General features: G+C 39.4%; 1 protein-coding gene across 2 annotated transcripts in view; it reads left to right on the top strand.

The window, feature by feature from the left end:
• OSBPL10 (oxysterol binding protein like 10) overlaps positions 1–16,101 on the top strand; it is a 127,113-nt gene that overhangs the window by 97,999 nt on the left and 13,013 nt on the right. For both annotated transcript variants that reach the window (XM_075053105.1, XM_075053098.1), the window contains exons 7-8: positions 5,009–5,155; positions 11,854–12,337. In XM_075053105.1, coding sequence (XP_074909206.1) covers positions 5,009–5,155; positions 11,854–12,337 — 631 coding nt within the window. The remainder of the gene's footprint in view (positions 1–5,008; positions 5,156–11,853; positions 12,338–16,101) is intronic.

The raw sequence follows: 16,101 nt of genomic DNA, 5'->3' as shown, positions 1-16,101 counted from the left end.
ACTGTGCCACAACCACTTCCTGCAGAAACTGATTAGCATCAAGGCTACCTGAAATCTGACTTTCAGAGGAATAATGAAAAATGAGAAGAGGTGCAGCAGGGTTGTGATCAGTGGTACAAGGTCCAGTTGGAGGCCAGTCACTAGTGGCATACCCCAGGGGTCAATACTGGGGCCAGTGCTGTTCAACATCTTCATTAATGACCTGGATGACGGGGCAGAGTGCACCCTCGGCAAGTTTGTAGATGATAAAAAAACTGGAAGGAGTGGCTGATGAGCCAGAGGGTTGTGCTGCCGTGGAGAGGGACCCCGACAGGCTGGACAGAGAGGAATCTCATCAAGTGCAACACAGGGAAATGCAAAGTCCTGCATCTGGGGATATCTGACGGTATCTGCACCCGTACAGGCTGGAGGCCAACTGGCTGGAAAGCAGTTCCGCAGAGAAGACCTTGGGATCTTGGTGGACAACAAGCTGACCATGAGCTAGCAATGCACTCTTGTGGCAAAGGCGGCCAACAACAGCACCCTGGGCCGCATTAGGAAGAGTGTTGCTGGTGGGTGGAGGGAGGTGATCCTTCCCTTCTACTTGGCACAGGCAAGGCCACATCTGCGGTGCTGTGTGCGGTTCTGGGCTCCCCAGTGCACGAGAGACATGGACTTACTGGAGTGAGTCTGGCACAGGTCCACAAAGATGATGAAGGTTCTGGAGCATCCTCCACGTGAGGAGAGGCTGAGAGCTGGGACTGTTCAGCCTGGAGAAGAGAAGGTTCAGGGGAGCCCACCAACATGTATAAATACCTGATGGGAGGGAGTGAAGAACAGGGAGCCAGAGTCTTCTCAATAGTGCCCAGTGACAGGACAAGAGGCAAAGGGCACATGAAAGTCAATCTGAACATCAGAAAACGCTTTTTTCTCTGTGAAGGTGGTCTAACACTGGTACAGGTTGCCTAGAGAGGTTGTGGAGTCTGCATCCTTGGAGATAATAAAACCCTAGCTGGACTGGGTCCTCGGGAACTGGTTCTAGGTGTCCCTGCTTGAACAGGGTGTGGGACAAGTTGATCTCAAGAGGTCCATTCCAACCTAAATGATACTGTGATTGTGTATATTTCTTTCTCCCCCTTCCCCCAATAAACAAGATGAGATCCAAGTCATGCTTGACAGTACTGTTGCATGATATGGTTTGTGAAGTATGTTGGAAAACCAAGCTCTGAGTCTTATAACTGAACTAATTATCTGAAAATTAATTTCCAACAAAGCAGTTTGAAAAATCAACTTGTGGAAGAGGTTTTGGAAGAGCAGAGGCAGGTTTGCTCTTTGACAGAAGTGTAGCTTTTAACTCTGTGATTCTGTCCCAGGCTTGTCGAAGTGTCATTTTCCTGAAGACATTTTTTTAAAATGCAGAATGTTTCCTTCAGAAACAATTTCATTTCCTTACAGGTTTCATCTGTTAAAAAATAATCAGGATGTTTTCTGATGAAGACTGCTGACTAGAACATCCGTTTCATATCTCAGCAGATGACCTCCCCAAATTAATTGATCCCAGTTCTAATGAAGTGACCTGTTTAAAATAGCTCTCTGCTGGCATGTGTTTTCATGTCTTTGGCCTTTAAACTCTGAAGTGAATGCCTTCATGGGATTTCTAGAAATGATCTGTTGTTTTCCATTCAGATTTTTCTGAAAAATCCTGGTGCTTCAACCCAGTGTTGGAAATTCATTTTGATTAATATTATTTTAAATATAAGCACCTTTTTGGTGCTTGTTTGTAACTGGTTCAGTATTTGATTCTCTTGATTCTCAGTGTTAGCACCGAAGCCTAGCTGTGCTGTTCATTCCCAGGCTGAGCTGCGCACAGCTCAATAGCTTTTACATTATGCTCTGACCACACAGGAATGGAGCAAATCACTGCTTTCCTAGTTCAGCTTTGCAATTATATTTTATGGGGCAGCGGGGAATGTATGTCTGTGTCTGATAATTCAGAAAAGCTGCCATTAAAGGATAATCACTCAACATAATCTTTTGCATTCTGCTGAATGCTTATGCATCAGTTACTACTAAACTGCATACTATTTCTGTGGAAAGAAAAAGAATTACAAACCTAAAAACCAGTAGTTTTCTATTTTGTAGCTGTATGTCCACACACCCTGTGTTGTGCTTACGTGGTTGTTTTTTAAAAAAAAAATATGAGTTAGTTAAAAGAGAAGTGTCTGTTTTCTATGCTCTCAAAAAGTAATTCAGTAATTACCTAGAACAACTAATGAGAAGAGAGGGAAATACAGAAAGGATATTACTTACTGAAGTTCACTACTGTTCAGTTGCTGTGACATAAATTGTAAACAGCTACTTAAGTTCTTATTTTCTTGGAAAGAGAAAAGGTGCAGACAACTGATGCCATTCTACATGCACTGAAGGTCACTAGTATGTTGATAACTCGGACTTGTGGGATTTTTGGTACCCTTGCACATGTTCTTAAAATAGGGGATAGTTAAGATAATTAAAATTACAGTCCTTATTGCAGAATGGTCATTAAACACGCTTGATCCTAATGTTACATTGTACTTACCCTCCCTGATGAGCAAAAAGTCTTTCATTTAAAGTGATACAAACGCTACTTTCCTGAGCACCTAAACTGTTTATAGGGTTGCTTGCCCCCACCGTGCATGTTTTGTTGAGTAGCAACAAGAGGCAGTTGCTATTTGGTTCGTGATACTTTGAAAGGCATGGAAAACTAATACCTATTTTAGCAGGTGAGAGAGAAGGATTTCTGTCCCTGGCTGAATGTGCGGTCTTCAGGAGGAAAAGAAAATTCTTAATATATGATTTAGTCTGCAAACTTGTCAATGTGGAATTTGTTTATTTTCTGATGCTGTTAACAGCTAAAGGTTATGCAGCTGTTTTATGTTCACTTGAAAGCATGTTACCCGCTAGCATGTTCTCACTCTCTCACACTTGTGCACACTTGCACACAGTTGTGCCCCCTCCCTCCTGCCCCCCACCTGGAGAACAGCCCACCAGGATATCCTTTGGGAAGCAGCAGCACCATTCCCCAGTTGGAGCTGTGCGCAGTTAAGCTCACTGATCTCAATGCCATGTGACTAGAAACGCAAGGAGCAGATTGGCATCCGGTGCACGCTCTCCGACTTGTGGGATAGCCAGGGGAAAAAAAAAAAAAAAAAAAGAGGGGGTGGGAGTGAGGAGGGGAGGTTCCCTTGCTTTTTTTCTAGCACTGTTAATTCCTGCTGGAGCTTGTTTGCGGGCGAGCTTGGTTCATGGCAGTCACAGAACCAGCAGTGCTTATTCGGTAGCTCAGTGCTCTCAATGAGGTCAAGCTGGATCAAAGGGAAACCTTCTGTGGAAGCATCTACTGTAAGTTCTGATACTGCTTTTTCCACGCTCCCTCGAAACGAATCGTAGCCTATGCAGCTGAGCCAGGCTTCAGTGCTTTATGTCTCCCCGACTGATAATTTGTACGAGGTTGTCAGGTTTTATGTTAATTGAACTTGTCAGTAAGGCATCAGTTGGATAATAATGCTGTGCGTTTTGGGAGGAAAGGGCTTATCATTCTTTCCTTTTATTTTCTGAGGGAGTGGGAAGAAGAAAGTGTGGCTTTGTCCTTTTGAAAAGCTGCAAGCTGTTGAGGTTATAGCTCACCAGATTCTGTTTTATATAATCTACATATTCTACTTTCTAAATGAAGTAATTGTAAAGTGTCTTTCAAATGTCCTTGGATTTCACCAAATAGCTATTCTTTTGGGAATAGCTACCTAAACATTTATTTAATTAAAAAAAAAAGAGGGAGAGAAAACATCTTGGAAACATCTGTAGTAACTAAATTTCAGAGACACTCTCCTCACACAAGCTGCTGTTCACCTGAGGGGTCTCTAATGTGATCATTCAGAAATATTATTTGAAATGTAATTCTGAATATCAGCTGGTTGTAATGAAACCTTTCAGTTGCAAAGACTTTCACAGTGACATGAAAAATTTCTCATTTTATGTAACAAACTAGCTCTTTCTGCAGACATGCTATTTAGAGTGAAGGAATGCTAACTTTTGCAGGTAGTGTTGTCTCATTTACAGCATGGAATCCTTGGAGAAAAATGAAACGCTGGGCTGTAAATTTTTCAGCTACATAACCCAACTTTTTTTTTTTTAAGTACAAAAAGCTTACCTGAATACCTATTTGGAAGGCTTGCAGAGTGGTTTCAATGGATTGAACGAAATAACTACCACCTGTTTGGATTGTTGTTAGCAATATATTGTAAACCCTGAGGAGAAATAAAATATCACAAATCATTATCCCTTTCTGCTCTAAAGTTCCTTTTGAAGGGCAATGGCATGATGCCTCTCTCTTGATCCTCAGCTTGCATGTCTGGAAACTGGGCAGTATTGGCATTGTTGTGCGGTGAAGTATTGTAGGGTTGCAAATGTCATAAGGACTCATGGCATTGCCTAACCCCTCAAAATCTAATGTCTTTGATTTTTTTTCAGAGGTGTGTACTTTAATTACAGTTGTCTTTTTATCTCCTTCAGTTAATAGTCTTGACTTTCTTAGATATATAACTTGAAAGTTGGATAGAGGAAAGGAAAAAAAAATAGTGTGAAATCAGGTCATGTAACATCTAGGTATGAAGTATGAATATTTGCTGGAGAGATTTATGAAACAAACTCTTGAAGACTCATTTTCAACTGCGTACTTCTATTTAATAAATAGAAGACCTGTTACTTTAATATGCTATGGTTTTTGTCTGGCATCACTGCAATATATATATATGAGAACATAATGTGTAAATTAGCATCTTATATTTACCAGTCTTGTTCTGAGGATGATAGGATCAAAATGCATTATGAACCCATTACTGGATTTTTAAAATTTTGAATTTGTGTCTTTTCTTAGTTTTAACAGAGGCTGTCTTTGGTTCCATTGAGACAGCTCCATTTTTAAACATATATAGCGGGGAAAAAACCATACTGTATCTTTTTGTCCAGATGGTGATGTTTCTTTTCATTTCAGCATTCAGCTTCTGAGTTGATCCTAGTTGAAGATGAAATGACAGATACTGAAGATAATGAAGAGGAGGATTTAGGAGTCATGGATGATCAACGTAGTGTAATTCTCCATCTCATCTCTCAGCTTAAACTTGGCATGGACCTAACCAGGGTACGGACACTGTATCTCTTTTATAATTGTTCATTATTTTTAGTTCTTCTCATCCTTCTGTGTGTGTGTATGTCCATGTGCACACATGTGACTCCTGTGAGCATGTTTTGCCCCTGTGGACAGGGAAGTTTGCCTCTGTAAAGGTGCGGTTCCAGAGAGCTATGGAGTGCTGTCTCCTGCTAGGCAAGCTTTCACATGAAGTGACCACATCACATATTTTAGGGATGAAGGGATGGAGTGGGGGAAGGGGAAGGAAAAAAAAGAAGAAGAAAAAGCCCCCCAAACTCTTCCTTATTTTTTTGTAAGTATGTCAAAGCAACCGTATGTTATGTATGTATCCCACACGTATGTTAAGTCAGGGTGCACTGAGTGTTTGAGGAACAATAACGTCAATTGTATAGATGAAGGAGGTATGTACTCAAGTTACTGCTTTGTGGATTGGATTCTATTTAATTACTTGGCAGCTTAAAAACCCCATGAAGCTAAAGAAATTATAGTCTTCAGTGTGTCACTGTTCTTGTCTGTGCTAAGCAGCTCACCACTTTAACCTTCTGTGCATCCTTCTGGTCTTGGTACCATTATTGTTATGAGCTTATCTATACTGTTATGATCAGGGAAGTTATGGTGTCTGAGAGATTTCCCGTAAGTCCTTAGAGTTTTGGAAGTGAGGTAGATGTTCTGGAAGCATGGAATGCCTCTTTTTTAATAGTCCTACATTCCAGTGAAACCTTCTCATGGGGCTTAATAAATAATCAAATGGATTTTTGTAGAGATACAGAATACCCTTTCCTTCTGGAAAGGTTTTCTACTTAAAAAAACCCAAATAAAATCCCTATAACCCACTTTCCACAACTAAGAAGGGCTCATTCTGACAAACCCTCCACAAATAAAAAAAAGATTGGAATGACCAGAGAATTTCCGCTGTGCATGAAGTAGCTTTGCAGGAGATTCTTCTCATGGGCATTTTGATATTCTAAAGAGTTCATCTGCTTTCCTTTTGATCTTACATATTAATAAAAATCTTTTTACTATCGCTTTCTTACAAGGCTTTCTCAATATAGTCTTTTCTGCTTCCTCTGGACCAATTGACAGTATTTAAAAATACTTATATTTTTAAGACTGAGCAATCCTGTGATCTGTTGCTAAGTATAGCTATTGAATAGCTATTGAATAGCTTCACAGAAGTTAATATTCTGTTCTAAATAGATCAAAAGTTTCATAATTTCATTTGTGAATAATTTATACCTGTCACTTCTCAGTATGTCTGGGGTTATGTACAGTTCATTTTTTATTTTGTTTTTCTTACATTCCTCAATTTTTTGTAGCTCTTCCTCTTTTCTGTGTTGGTTTGCTAAGGCTGCCTGAGTCCATAATGTTTAAACTAGACTAAGATCTTATCTGTTGTGTCTTCAAAACATTTTGTCTTTGATAATGAACAAGATTTTTCTTCCCGGATTTCCAGTGTCATCTTTTTGTCATGGCAGAGGAGGCAAAACCCCAAAGAAACACAATTAATGTAAATAAGAGAAAATCCTGTAAATAAGAGAAGTGTAGACGCTTATAAGAAAAGTAGAAAGGTAAATATATATGATAACCTCTTTCTTACACAGTGTCTTAGAGCACAGTTTTTGAGGATAGCGATGAATATTATCAGATCTATAGTATGGCAAATTATTAGCATGCATGAATGTGTGTATATAATATCCACAGTCTCAAAAGAGGAACAGACATATGGCAGATTTAGATCTCTCTCTAGTCTGTGTGATGCACGAATACACATATGATGAGTATTAATGAGACATGCCACATGTGCGCATCACTTTTCTGACCATTTTGAGGATTTAAAAAAAATAAATTACAAGACAGCTGGCTGTTTTTTTTATTAATTTTGCTTACTGACATGAGGCCCTTAGGGCCACAGATGTGTGACAATAAAGCTTGGTTTGTTGGCTGCACCTCTTCTCATTTTTCATTATTCCTCTCAAAGTCAGATTTCAGGTAGCCTTGATGGTAGTCAGCTTCTGCTGGAAGTGGTTGTGGCACAGTAGTTGCTAATATCAGAGAATGTTTTACATGTTTCCATTTTCCTGTGTCTTCTTCCCTAGGGTTGTTTCTTTGATTAATTTTCTGAGTAATGGATTGTAATGTGATGCACACATGAACAAACAGCTTTTCTGAGCCCTTGGTGGCTTTGGGTTCTGGATGCTTAATCATTACCTTCATGTACCATATCAGAGGAAACAGCATCATTTCCTTTTCCTATGGCGTGATTGCTTATGTTAGTCTTGGCCTTGCCTGTGCTGACATCAATTTCCCACTGTGATGATAGCCACATTTAATGTTGCAGAGGTGCTTCACTTTTGAAATGTGTCATGCTGCCATGCCTTTTAATGAGGAGTTAAACGGTAAAAATCTACTGTGAAGAAAAACACATGCAAGGAAGTATTAAGTCTGCATGGGGATTTGCTAGAACAGGCTAGACTCTGTGGTGGCCAAATAGACTTCAATGGCTGCTAGAGAAAGTTGGGTGGGGGAGCAGTTCACAGCAGCAGAACATAGTACAAAACTGATGCCTTGGGCTGGGCTAGGACTTTAAACCTCATTTAAAATTGGAATTGCTAGGGAAAAAATAAGTTTCTAAATTGTTTATTCTTTGGACTTTTAAAAAATGAAAAATAGCACCCCAAACCACTGACAGCCTGATAAACTTGTTGGCAAATGGCATCTAACGGAGGGCAATTAATGCTAACAGTTTGTACAGATGGGTGATCACTCCCTTGCATTCCCTCAGCTTCCCTACGCAGTTAATATGTGCTAAAAATAAAGGGCTGCCATTCTGTGTAAAAGGGCTGCCAGTGATTCTGCAGAATATCAACCTGTTGTAAATTAACATTGTAGTATGTTCATAATTTCGCAAGTTTTTAATTTGCCTGACAATATACTTTTACCTTGTAATTTTAAAATAAGTGGGATGAAAATAGCTTGTTTTATTCCCACAGTGACACAGATGACAGTGGAAAACTTTTGTATCTCTAAGAGAAGGACATCTATGTATGGGGTACCTTGGTCAGATTTCTGAAAAAAAAAGGGAATGGTGCTGACACCCATGTTTTGCCTCACAGTAAATAGTAGTGGGGGTAAATATCTCTGTTCTTAAGAAGTCATGCTCTTACTATTCTCAGCTGCATTCAGATCTAAATAAGTACAGGTGAATTCAAACCTAGGAGATTATGATCAAGCTTTGAACCAATATCCTCTTTTTAACCTCAATGAAAATGGAAGAATGCCTGTTAAATTGCTTCCTTTTCACCTGAGCCTGAGAAGGAATAAGAACAGAGATTATTCTAACATTTTAGAATGTAATCAGGAGATATTTTCTTCAGACTTCAGCAACTTGGTATTTATTCTACAGAGATTCTTTTGTCCATTTGGTTGTCGTGCTGGCTTTTTCTTAGAAGAAAAAAATAAGGCAGTTTTCACTTTTTATGCAATTACAAAAAAAAAAAATTGTTGTAGTCCAATCCAAAACCAATATAAAGAATATAAGTCCTAAGTGTATTTTTCTGGACAATCCGTTCACAACAGAAGGGTTGAAAACCTCATTGCTTTGGAAGCTAGAGTACTACCACAAGTGCCTAACAGTCCAACGCTGGCAAGAAGAATGCCGTACACTTCCAAATTTGTTTATTTCTGTTTTGCTTATTTGTGCAAAAATCAAGGTCGCACCAATTAAAGAAAAAATTGACTGGTGTGATTTTTCTTTCTTTTATTTTTTTTTTTACTATGTTAGTGTGTGGTGGTGTAGCATATCGAAACTTGGAGGCTGTGAGATTATTTAGTAAAAGGCAATATTTTCTAGACATATTTTGTAATACTAGAGTTGTGTAAGCTTTAAAACTCAAATATTTTTCATACGTAGTTCTGCCTCCTTTTGTGGAAAGAATTCAATTATTCTGCATTTTGCAGTGGATCCTTTCCTGCTACAATTAAAGATGTAGTTTCCATTTTAGTTTGCCTTTTAAAGCAAGATCATTTGAGCTGGAGTTCAAGCTTTAGTCAGCTTTTAAATTGATTCTTGAAATGGAATAATAAGGATCCAGTGGTTCGTAACATCTCATTTAGTGGCTGTGTTGGTGTAGCTGTGTTAAGTATGTAGCTGCAAAGCACACAGCTGGTGCTTGAGAGAGTAGATATGAGGACTGTATGATCAAGTTAACAGGATGAAAACACAGCAGTCTTAATGTTGTACCATAAAATTTGCATCATCTTAAGTATGGTCTGTAGTTTTCTTCTCCTCCATTTGTGCTAATAAAGGTCACTCTTCAGAGAGAGACACTTGGACATAACAAGATGCAGAGTGCTGTTTATTCAGATGAGTTTCTTTGCCCTTTCAAGTCTGCAGTGCACTCATGATAGTCACTACCAGTATTTCTAGACAGAATGTTTTTCTATGTTTTGCTGTCAGTTTCCCCTTTGATAACCTGATCTTTGAGCGTGCAATTTATATTAAAATGAGATCCTGTATTGAGGGTCAGTAATGCTGAATTGCATTTTTTTAAGATTATATCGGATAATGACTATGTGGTCAGAATAAGAATGCTGCACATAAGACGGAATTGTTTAAAGAGCTAAAAATACCTACTAAAAATCTACTGCCTTTCCATTTTGCCTTCCAAAGTTTTAGATTTCACTTTTAAAAACCAATCTCCTCAGCCCCTCACTATCACACCACCATGGGGACTGTAGGCTGTCTTTAGCACTCAGTAGTTTGCCACGCGTAGTGTAAAATTAAGGTCCTGCATCTTTTGGGGCCTCATTAGGTTGGTAACGGAGACCGTGTAGTCCTCCAGGCTTACAAGAGTAGAGTGAGAGGAATATTACGGATGGGACTTTGCTTGATTTGTATCTAAACTTATAAAAATTATTAGCCTATAAAAGACTATATATGTGTAAATAATATACAGGAGGAGAGAGTGAGTGAGCACGTATGTTACCAAACGGAGCGGTTATCTTTTTTTGCAGTTGTGGTATGTTGACTTCGTGTGTAGCTCTTCAGACTGTGTTTGAGTGGTTGTGACTGGAATTTTTTTTCATGTTTACAAGTTTTCTTTGAAAAGAACTAAGTAATTAATAAAAGTTTGACAGCTTCTATTTCATTATCCATGGGATCCAAAAGGACTGAACTGTGGTTTGGTCCCACTTAGAATAGCAAGCTGGAGCAGCAGGGGGGAAAGCAAATGTGCTTATGATTGAAGGATGGCTCCCTGCCTGCTGTAAATAGCCCTTGGTTTTGGGAAAGGGAAAAAGTAAATGCAATGAAGAATTAAAGAGGAAAGCGGAAGAATTGCTTTAATAGAGGACAGCTCTTGGTCTGCATCTGGCATCATTGAGCCACTTTGATTCTAGACAATTTGGTGTGTGCCAGAAGTTCTTACTGGCCTTGCAGGAGTGACCTCTGAGCCCCCCAGGACAGTCCTGCACAAGGTGTGGAGCGTGGGGGAGAAGGAAGGGAGAGAAATAAATTATTTTAGGTCCTGTAGCCCTTGTCTGTCTTGCAGTGCACTCCAGGATGTTTCACTGAATACTGTTAACAAGGTGTTATTCCTAAGAGGGTGACTTAGGCAACATCTGCGTTGCTAGATGGGAGCCACTGGAGACTGCACCCAAACCACTGGGGGCTGGCTCCCTCCAGTGCAGACTGCCTAGTGCTCAGTTCCAGATTTTTTCTGGGCTCCCTGGAGCCTCTCTAGTCCCAGGACTGTAATGTAACACTTTGTGCGGTTTTTGTTTGTTTCAGCTTGTCTGAAATAAGGTGAAGGCGTGCAGGGGCCCACCACCGTAGTATGGTACGATCTCAAACTGAGGGGACATGCCGTGTGCCTGGGGGTGACAGGAGAGCGTCAGGGTGGCAAGGGATTTGTCTGGGGAGGCGGGAGGGGACATGACACGTACGATGACAGGGTAGGGCAGAGGGAGTCATACGGGGAGCATTTTCTTGCCTATAGCCTCTTGGGAAGGGTCCTTGGCATGGTTTTATCCTTGGAAACACACCTGAGATTTGGGTTTGGTTGGATCTACTTGGCTTGGTTTGTTGGAGGCTGGAAGGGACCTAATACGTATGCAGCGGGTGGTGTCAAGGGCCCAGGAGTGAAATTGGGAGCCCAGATGTTTGTCAGAACGGGTAGATGTACCCCTTACACTCTCCACCACTTACAGGGTGGTGATGTGTATGATCATATAAAATACTTATCTTCTAGTGGTTTGGGAGGGTGTGCTCCTCCCTTTTAAGAGGGTTATGATTAGTTGGGTTTGTTGATGTTTGATGTAAATTAATTTACATCAAAGTGTGTTTTTATGTCCTGTAAACAAGGAGAACAATGGTTGGTTTGTTAACTGAGAGGAGAAGAAAGGGCAGATTTCCACGTCAGCGAACAGCCCATCCCTGTTGTGTGAGCTGCTGTTGAGAATCATCATGAAATAGGAAGCAGCCTGCATGGCTACCAAGGCTGCTGCTTTTTCCTTTGTTTATTATTTACACTGCAAAGAAAATGAAATTGCTGTGGCAGGGCAGGAAAATACTCTGTCCTGAAACTTGGCAGGGCCAGAATTGCAGCTGTCTTAACTGTTCTCCCCCCCCTTCTCCCGTGGTAGTATGATCATGGGGAAATCATATCTGCCTTTGTCTGCTTTGCATACAGGTAGTGCTTCCAACATTTATTTTGGAGAAAAGATCCCTGCTGGAGATGTATGCAAATTTCATGGCCCATCCAGACCTGTTTTTGTCAATTGCAGCTGGAGCCACTCCCGAGGAAAGAATTATCTGCTTTGTGGAGTATTATCTAACAGCTTTTCACGAAGGCCGAAAGGGAGCGGTTGCCAAGAAGCCCTATAACCCTATAATTGGTGAAACGTTTCATTGCTCGTGGGATGTGCCTAAAGATAAAGTGAAAGCATTCAGAACTAACGGTGCCTCCACGGTTCCTAAGGACCCAACCAAGGAGTTTGGCCAGGACCAGTCCACGTGCTACAAGCTGAGGTTTGTAGCTGAACAAGTATCCCATCATCCACCGGTATCTTGCTTTTACTGTGAGTGCAAAGAGAAGAAAATGTGTGTGAACGCTCACGTATGGACCAAAAGCAAGTTTATGGGCATGTCAATAGGTGTTTCTATGGTAGGTGAAGGTAAGAAATGTGCTTTTATTTTGGTTTTTTTGAGCTAATGTTGTGGGTATCAGCACAACAGAAATCCAGATATTTTCCTGCTTGCTCTCCCTCTGACCTTTCATTTGAACCTTGTGGCTATTTGCTTTAGTGAAGTTTGGAATTAAAACTGTAGGGTTCATACAACTTTTTTCTGTCTGGACAGAATGCGAGGCACACATTACGTATATAAATGTGTGCTTATATTTATGTGAGTCTGTTAACATACGACTGTACTTCAGATACAATTAAGTTGTAGTAGCAAATGGCTACTGACAGCATATTCCGTAAGAACATTTTTATTTGTCTTGCTCACTTAAAGTAATATGCAATTCGATATGGGACAGTTTCACAACTGGAACAAAGCAATAGGAAAAACCACATTTTTACTTAAGTCCAACATTCTTTTTTCATAGTTTCTGCAAAGAGTCATGGTTTCTGTAGTGTTTACAAAGTTAGTGTGTTATCTCAAGCTTTATAGAAAGTAATGTAGTCACGGTATAAATTGTGATTTGCTCTATTGTACATATACAGTCTGCCTTGTGATAAGTCATTGCTCAACACAAATACAGAAATACAGGAAATCATAACAAATTCTTAATGGATGATCTGAACTGATAAACACACCTGTACCAGTGTTGTTGCTGACTGCTAATGTATTGATTCAATGTTTCTAAGCAATTTAGTCAGTCCTTTTTGCCATTTGAGGGTAATTTCCTGTGTACGGTTTTTAGTGTTTTATCTTAAAATAGCTTTTAGATTGTAGTCTCAGAAATACCAGGACAACTTACAGTAAATGCTTCTTTTTGTCATCATTATGTTAAATACTATGATATTAAAGGTAGTAAAAAAGTAGAGTGGGAAATGTAGTGATTTGGTTTTGCTTATTAATAACAGCAAAACAATTATGGTGAGAACATACAGATATGTTCTGCTATTTCTGCTAGCTAGAACTAATGAACAAACTCAAACAGTAGAAAGAGCTGCAGTAGCTTCTTTCCTGATGGCAATATGTTCCCTTTTTTGTAGAAGAGCCATGAAATTTCCTTACAACTGGATTTTATATTGTCGTGATAGTTAAAGTCTGTAATAGCACAGTTGTTTTCTTCTTCCTATGATGTAGGTATTTAGCTTTTAATGAGGAGTTAAGGAACTTGGGAAGGGAGTGTCAGAAGGGAAATTGGTCTTTCTGTCTGTCTCCTGACTGTACTACTGCCAGCCTGAGTCATTGGTTTACCTTGCTGCTTTTTTCCGGTACATATTCATTCCTAGTACTCTTTTTCTCAGTAAAGGATGCTATTTAATGGAAATAAAACTAAACACAAAGTCAGTCACTTATGATTGTGTAGGAGTAGGGAAATTTATTTTTCTTGCTGTTAGCGCACACAGTTCCCTGGGATTGGGGGTGTCTACTGTGGGGATTATTTAAGACTTCAAAGTCCTGATGTGTCCCAGTTTTGAGAGAGAAAGGGTCTAGGAATTAACCACTTCCTTATGCCAAAGATTGTTTAATATGTGTTTGTGAGAATAAGTTCTCCCCTATCCCCTTTTTTTTCCATGATCCTGGAGATATCCTGAGCGTGGAGACAGGCTTTGGGGAACATCTGCAATGCTGAACTCTTTTACTGCAAGGTTTCCTGCTGTCTTTAGGGGCATTTTGGGAGGAAGTTTGGGTTTACCAATTCATGGTTACCATTTATCTTTTTTGTTCATGTAAGCAGTGCAAAAGCATGCAGCTTCACGGTGACAGCATTACTGGGAAGTGATGGAGAAACTCCAGTGCAGCCCAAGCATTTCTGTTGCATGTTGAGGACTGGCAATAGGCAGCAAGAAGTTGTACTACTGAAGCTTTTCTATCATCTGAAAACAGCCAGCCTAAACCTGAAAGCCTCAGTTTAAAATGTTTGCTTCGCAGTGTGGTTTCTTTTTTCAAAACCACCCTTTTTTCAAATTTTTAAAAATTTATTTTAGTCCCAGGGAAGTCTTCCTGATTAAGTTGGTGTGTAGATTTGTCAGGCTCTGCAAAAATTAGCATCTACTGCAGACATTTCTTTCTCGTGTGCTGCATTAAGTATAAATTCTGTATTAGATTGAGGTCAGGATGAGTACTGGGGAATAGATTGCTGAACCAAAAAAAAAGTAGCCGCTGGACTTACAATGTGGAAAAACTATATTTGTATTTACACGTCTGGTAATGCAAAGCATAGTAATTTTTTGATTGGAGAGTTTTCTTTGTATTGGAGAATTTTCTTTGTATTTAAGGACGTTTTATGCATTGTAGCATTTCAAATGGCATGAGTTAGTCTAGCAAAGAGTAGATTGTGGAAAGACACTGTTAGTCAGAAAGTATTTGAAGGTAGTTAAGATAGGTAGAAACTTAAGTTAGCTACTAGGAGAAGCTTTCTGACAACAAGGTTGGCTGGTAAGGTGGTAGAATCTTATTTTAAACTGTTAAAACCAGATTAAGCAAATTTCTCAGGAATGATTGTAGTATGACTGATCCTGCTTTTGATAAGAGACAGAGTGTCATCTTATGAATCATAGAAATCCCTGGGTTTTGTTTGTTTGGTTTTTTTGCTACTGTGCATTGGATAACCAAACTAATCATGTGTTATTGTTGGTTTTTTTGTATTGTCCCTTCCTCCTCTTTTTTTCCACTATGAGCATTCAGCCCCTTTTTTTGGCTGTTGCTGGAGTTTACTTACATACATGTGGGTGCCTTTGACTTTTTGTTTGATCAGTAAGGATTTTACATTCTGCATGATGTTACTTGAAAAGCAGTGTCCTTGATATCTCTAATATACCTGTGTCTGTTCTGAGACTTGATTTAAATCATTCTGGTGTAAGAATAGTTGTATCATTATACTGTGCATTCATTCAGTACTATTTGATTTATGTAGGAAAAAAAAGTTCCTTCCAAACAGAGCATTAGAGAGCTGCAATTAGTGTTTTGGATAATTCAGTGGTAGGGAGTGACCGTCTTGTTCTAGTTCAGATATTTATCAGAACAGTTTTGTTTGACTTGTAACTTTGTTGTGACCTTAGTGTTGAATACAAACAACTGTGATGTGTTTTGAAACTTTGCTCTCTGCTGAATAGTTTTGTGTGTCTCCTTCAAACAGTTCAATGAAGCTTTTTCTGCTGCAGTTGGCTATATATGCAAATAAAGTAGTACTGAATTTTTGGACCTACATCATGTAAGGAATACGCTGGTAATGTTTCTGTGGTGCTTTTGAAGCATGTTTTTTTAACTTGTCACAATGGCCTTAGATGTATAGAGCATGTTGCTTTTTATGCTTTGTTGTTAGAAGCAGCAGTGGATATGCTGAAATAGAATGTCATGGAAGTACAAAGGCTTCTATAAGAATTTAAAGAATGAGAGGATTTGAGGACAGCATGGTCCTGTCATACAGGAGGTACAGCTCAGTATCTTAATTGTACAATTTTTAGTATATGTTGCACCTCAAAGTAGCTAAGATTTTTTTTTTCCTGTCTGTGATTTTTGTTTGTTGATTCAAAGTATCAGTTGCAGTGATGCAGAGCCAGTAGGAAAGCATAGCTGGAAATCTGTGTGAGAAGCTGTTTTATATGCTAGCCCTTCATCTGTGGTTATGAGGGGTCTAAATCTGGCTTGCTAATGAAATGTCTTAACTTTTTCTTTGCTATATAACAAAAACCCCATTCTTCAGAGTTGTCAGCATTGAGTTGCCTCATGAAAAAGCTACCCTGAATAGAAAAGAGGATAT

Source organism: Buteo buteo, chromosome 2 (assembly GCF_964188355.1).
Source record: "Buteo buteo chromosome 2, bButBut1.hap1.1, whole genome shotgun sequence".
Lineage (NCBI taxonomy): Eukaryota > Metazoa > Chordata > Aves > Accipitriformes > Accipitridae > Buteo > Buteo buteo.
Note: the sequence above shows the minus strand (reverse complement) of the source record. Positions and strands in the feature narration are given on the sequence as shown.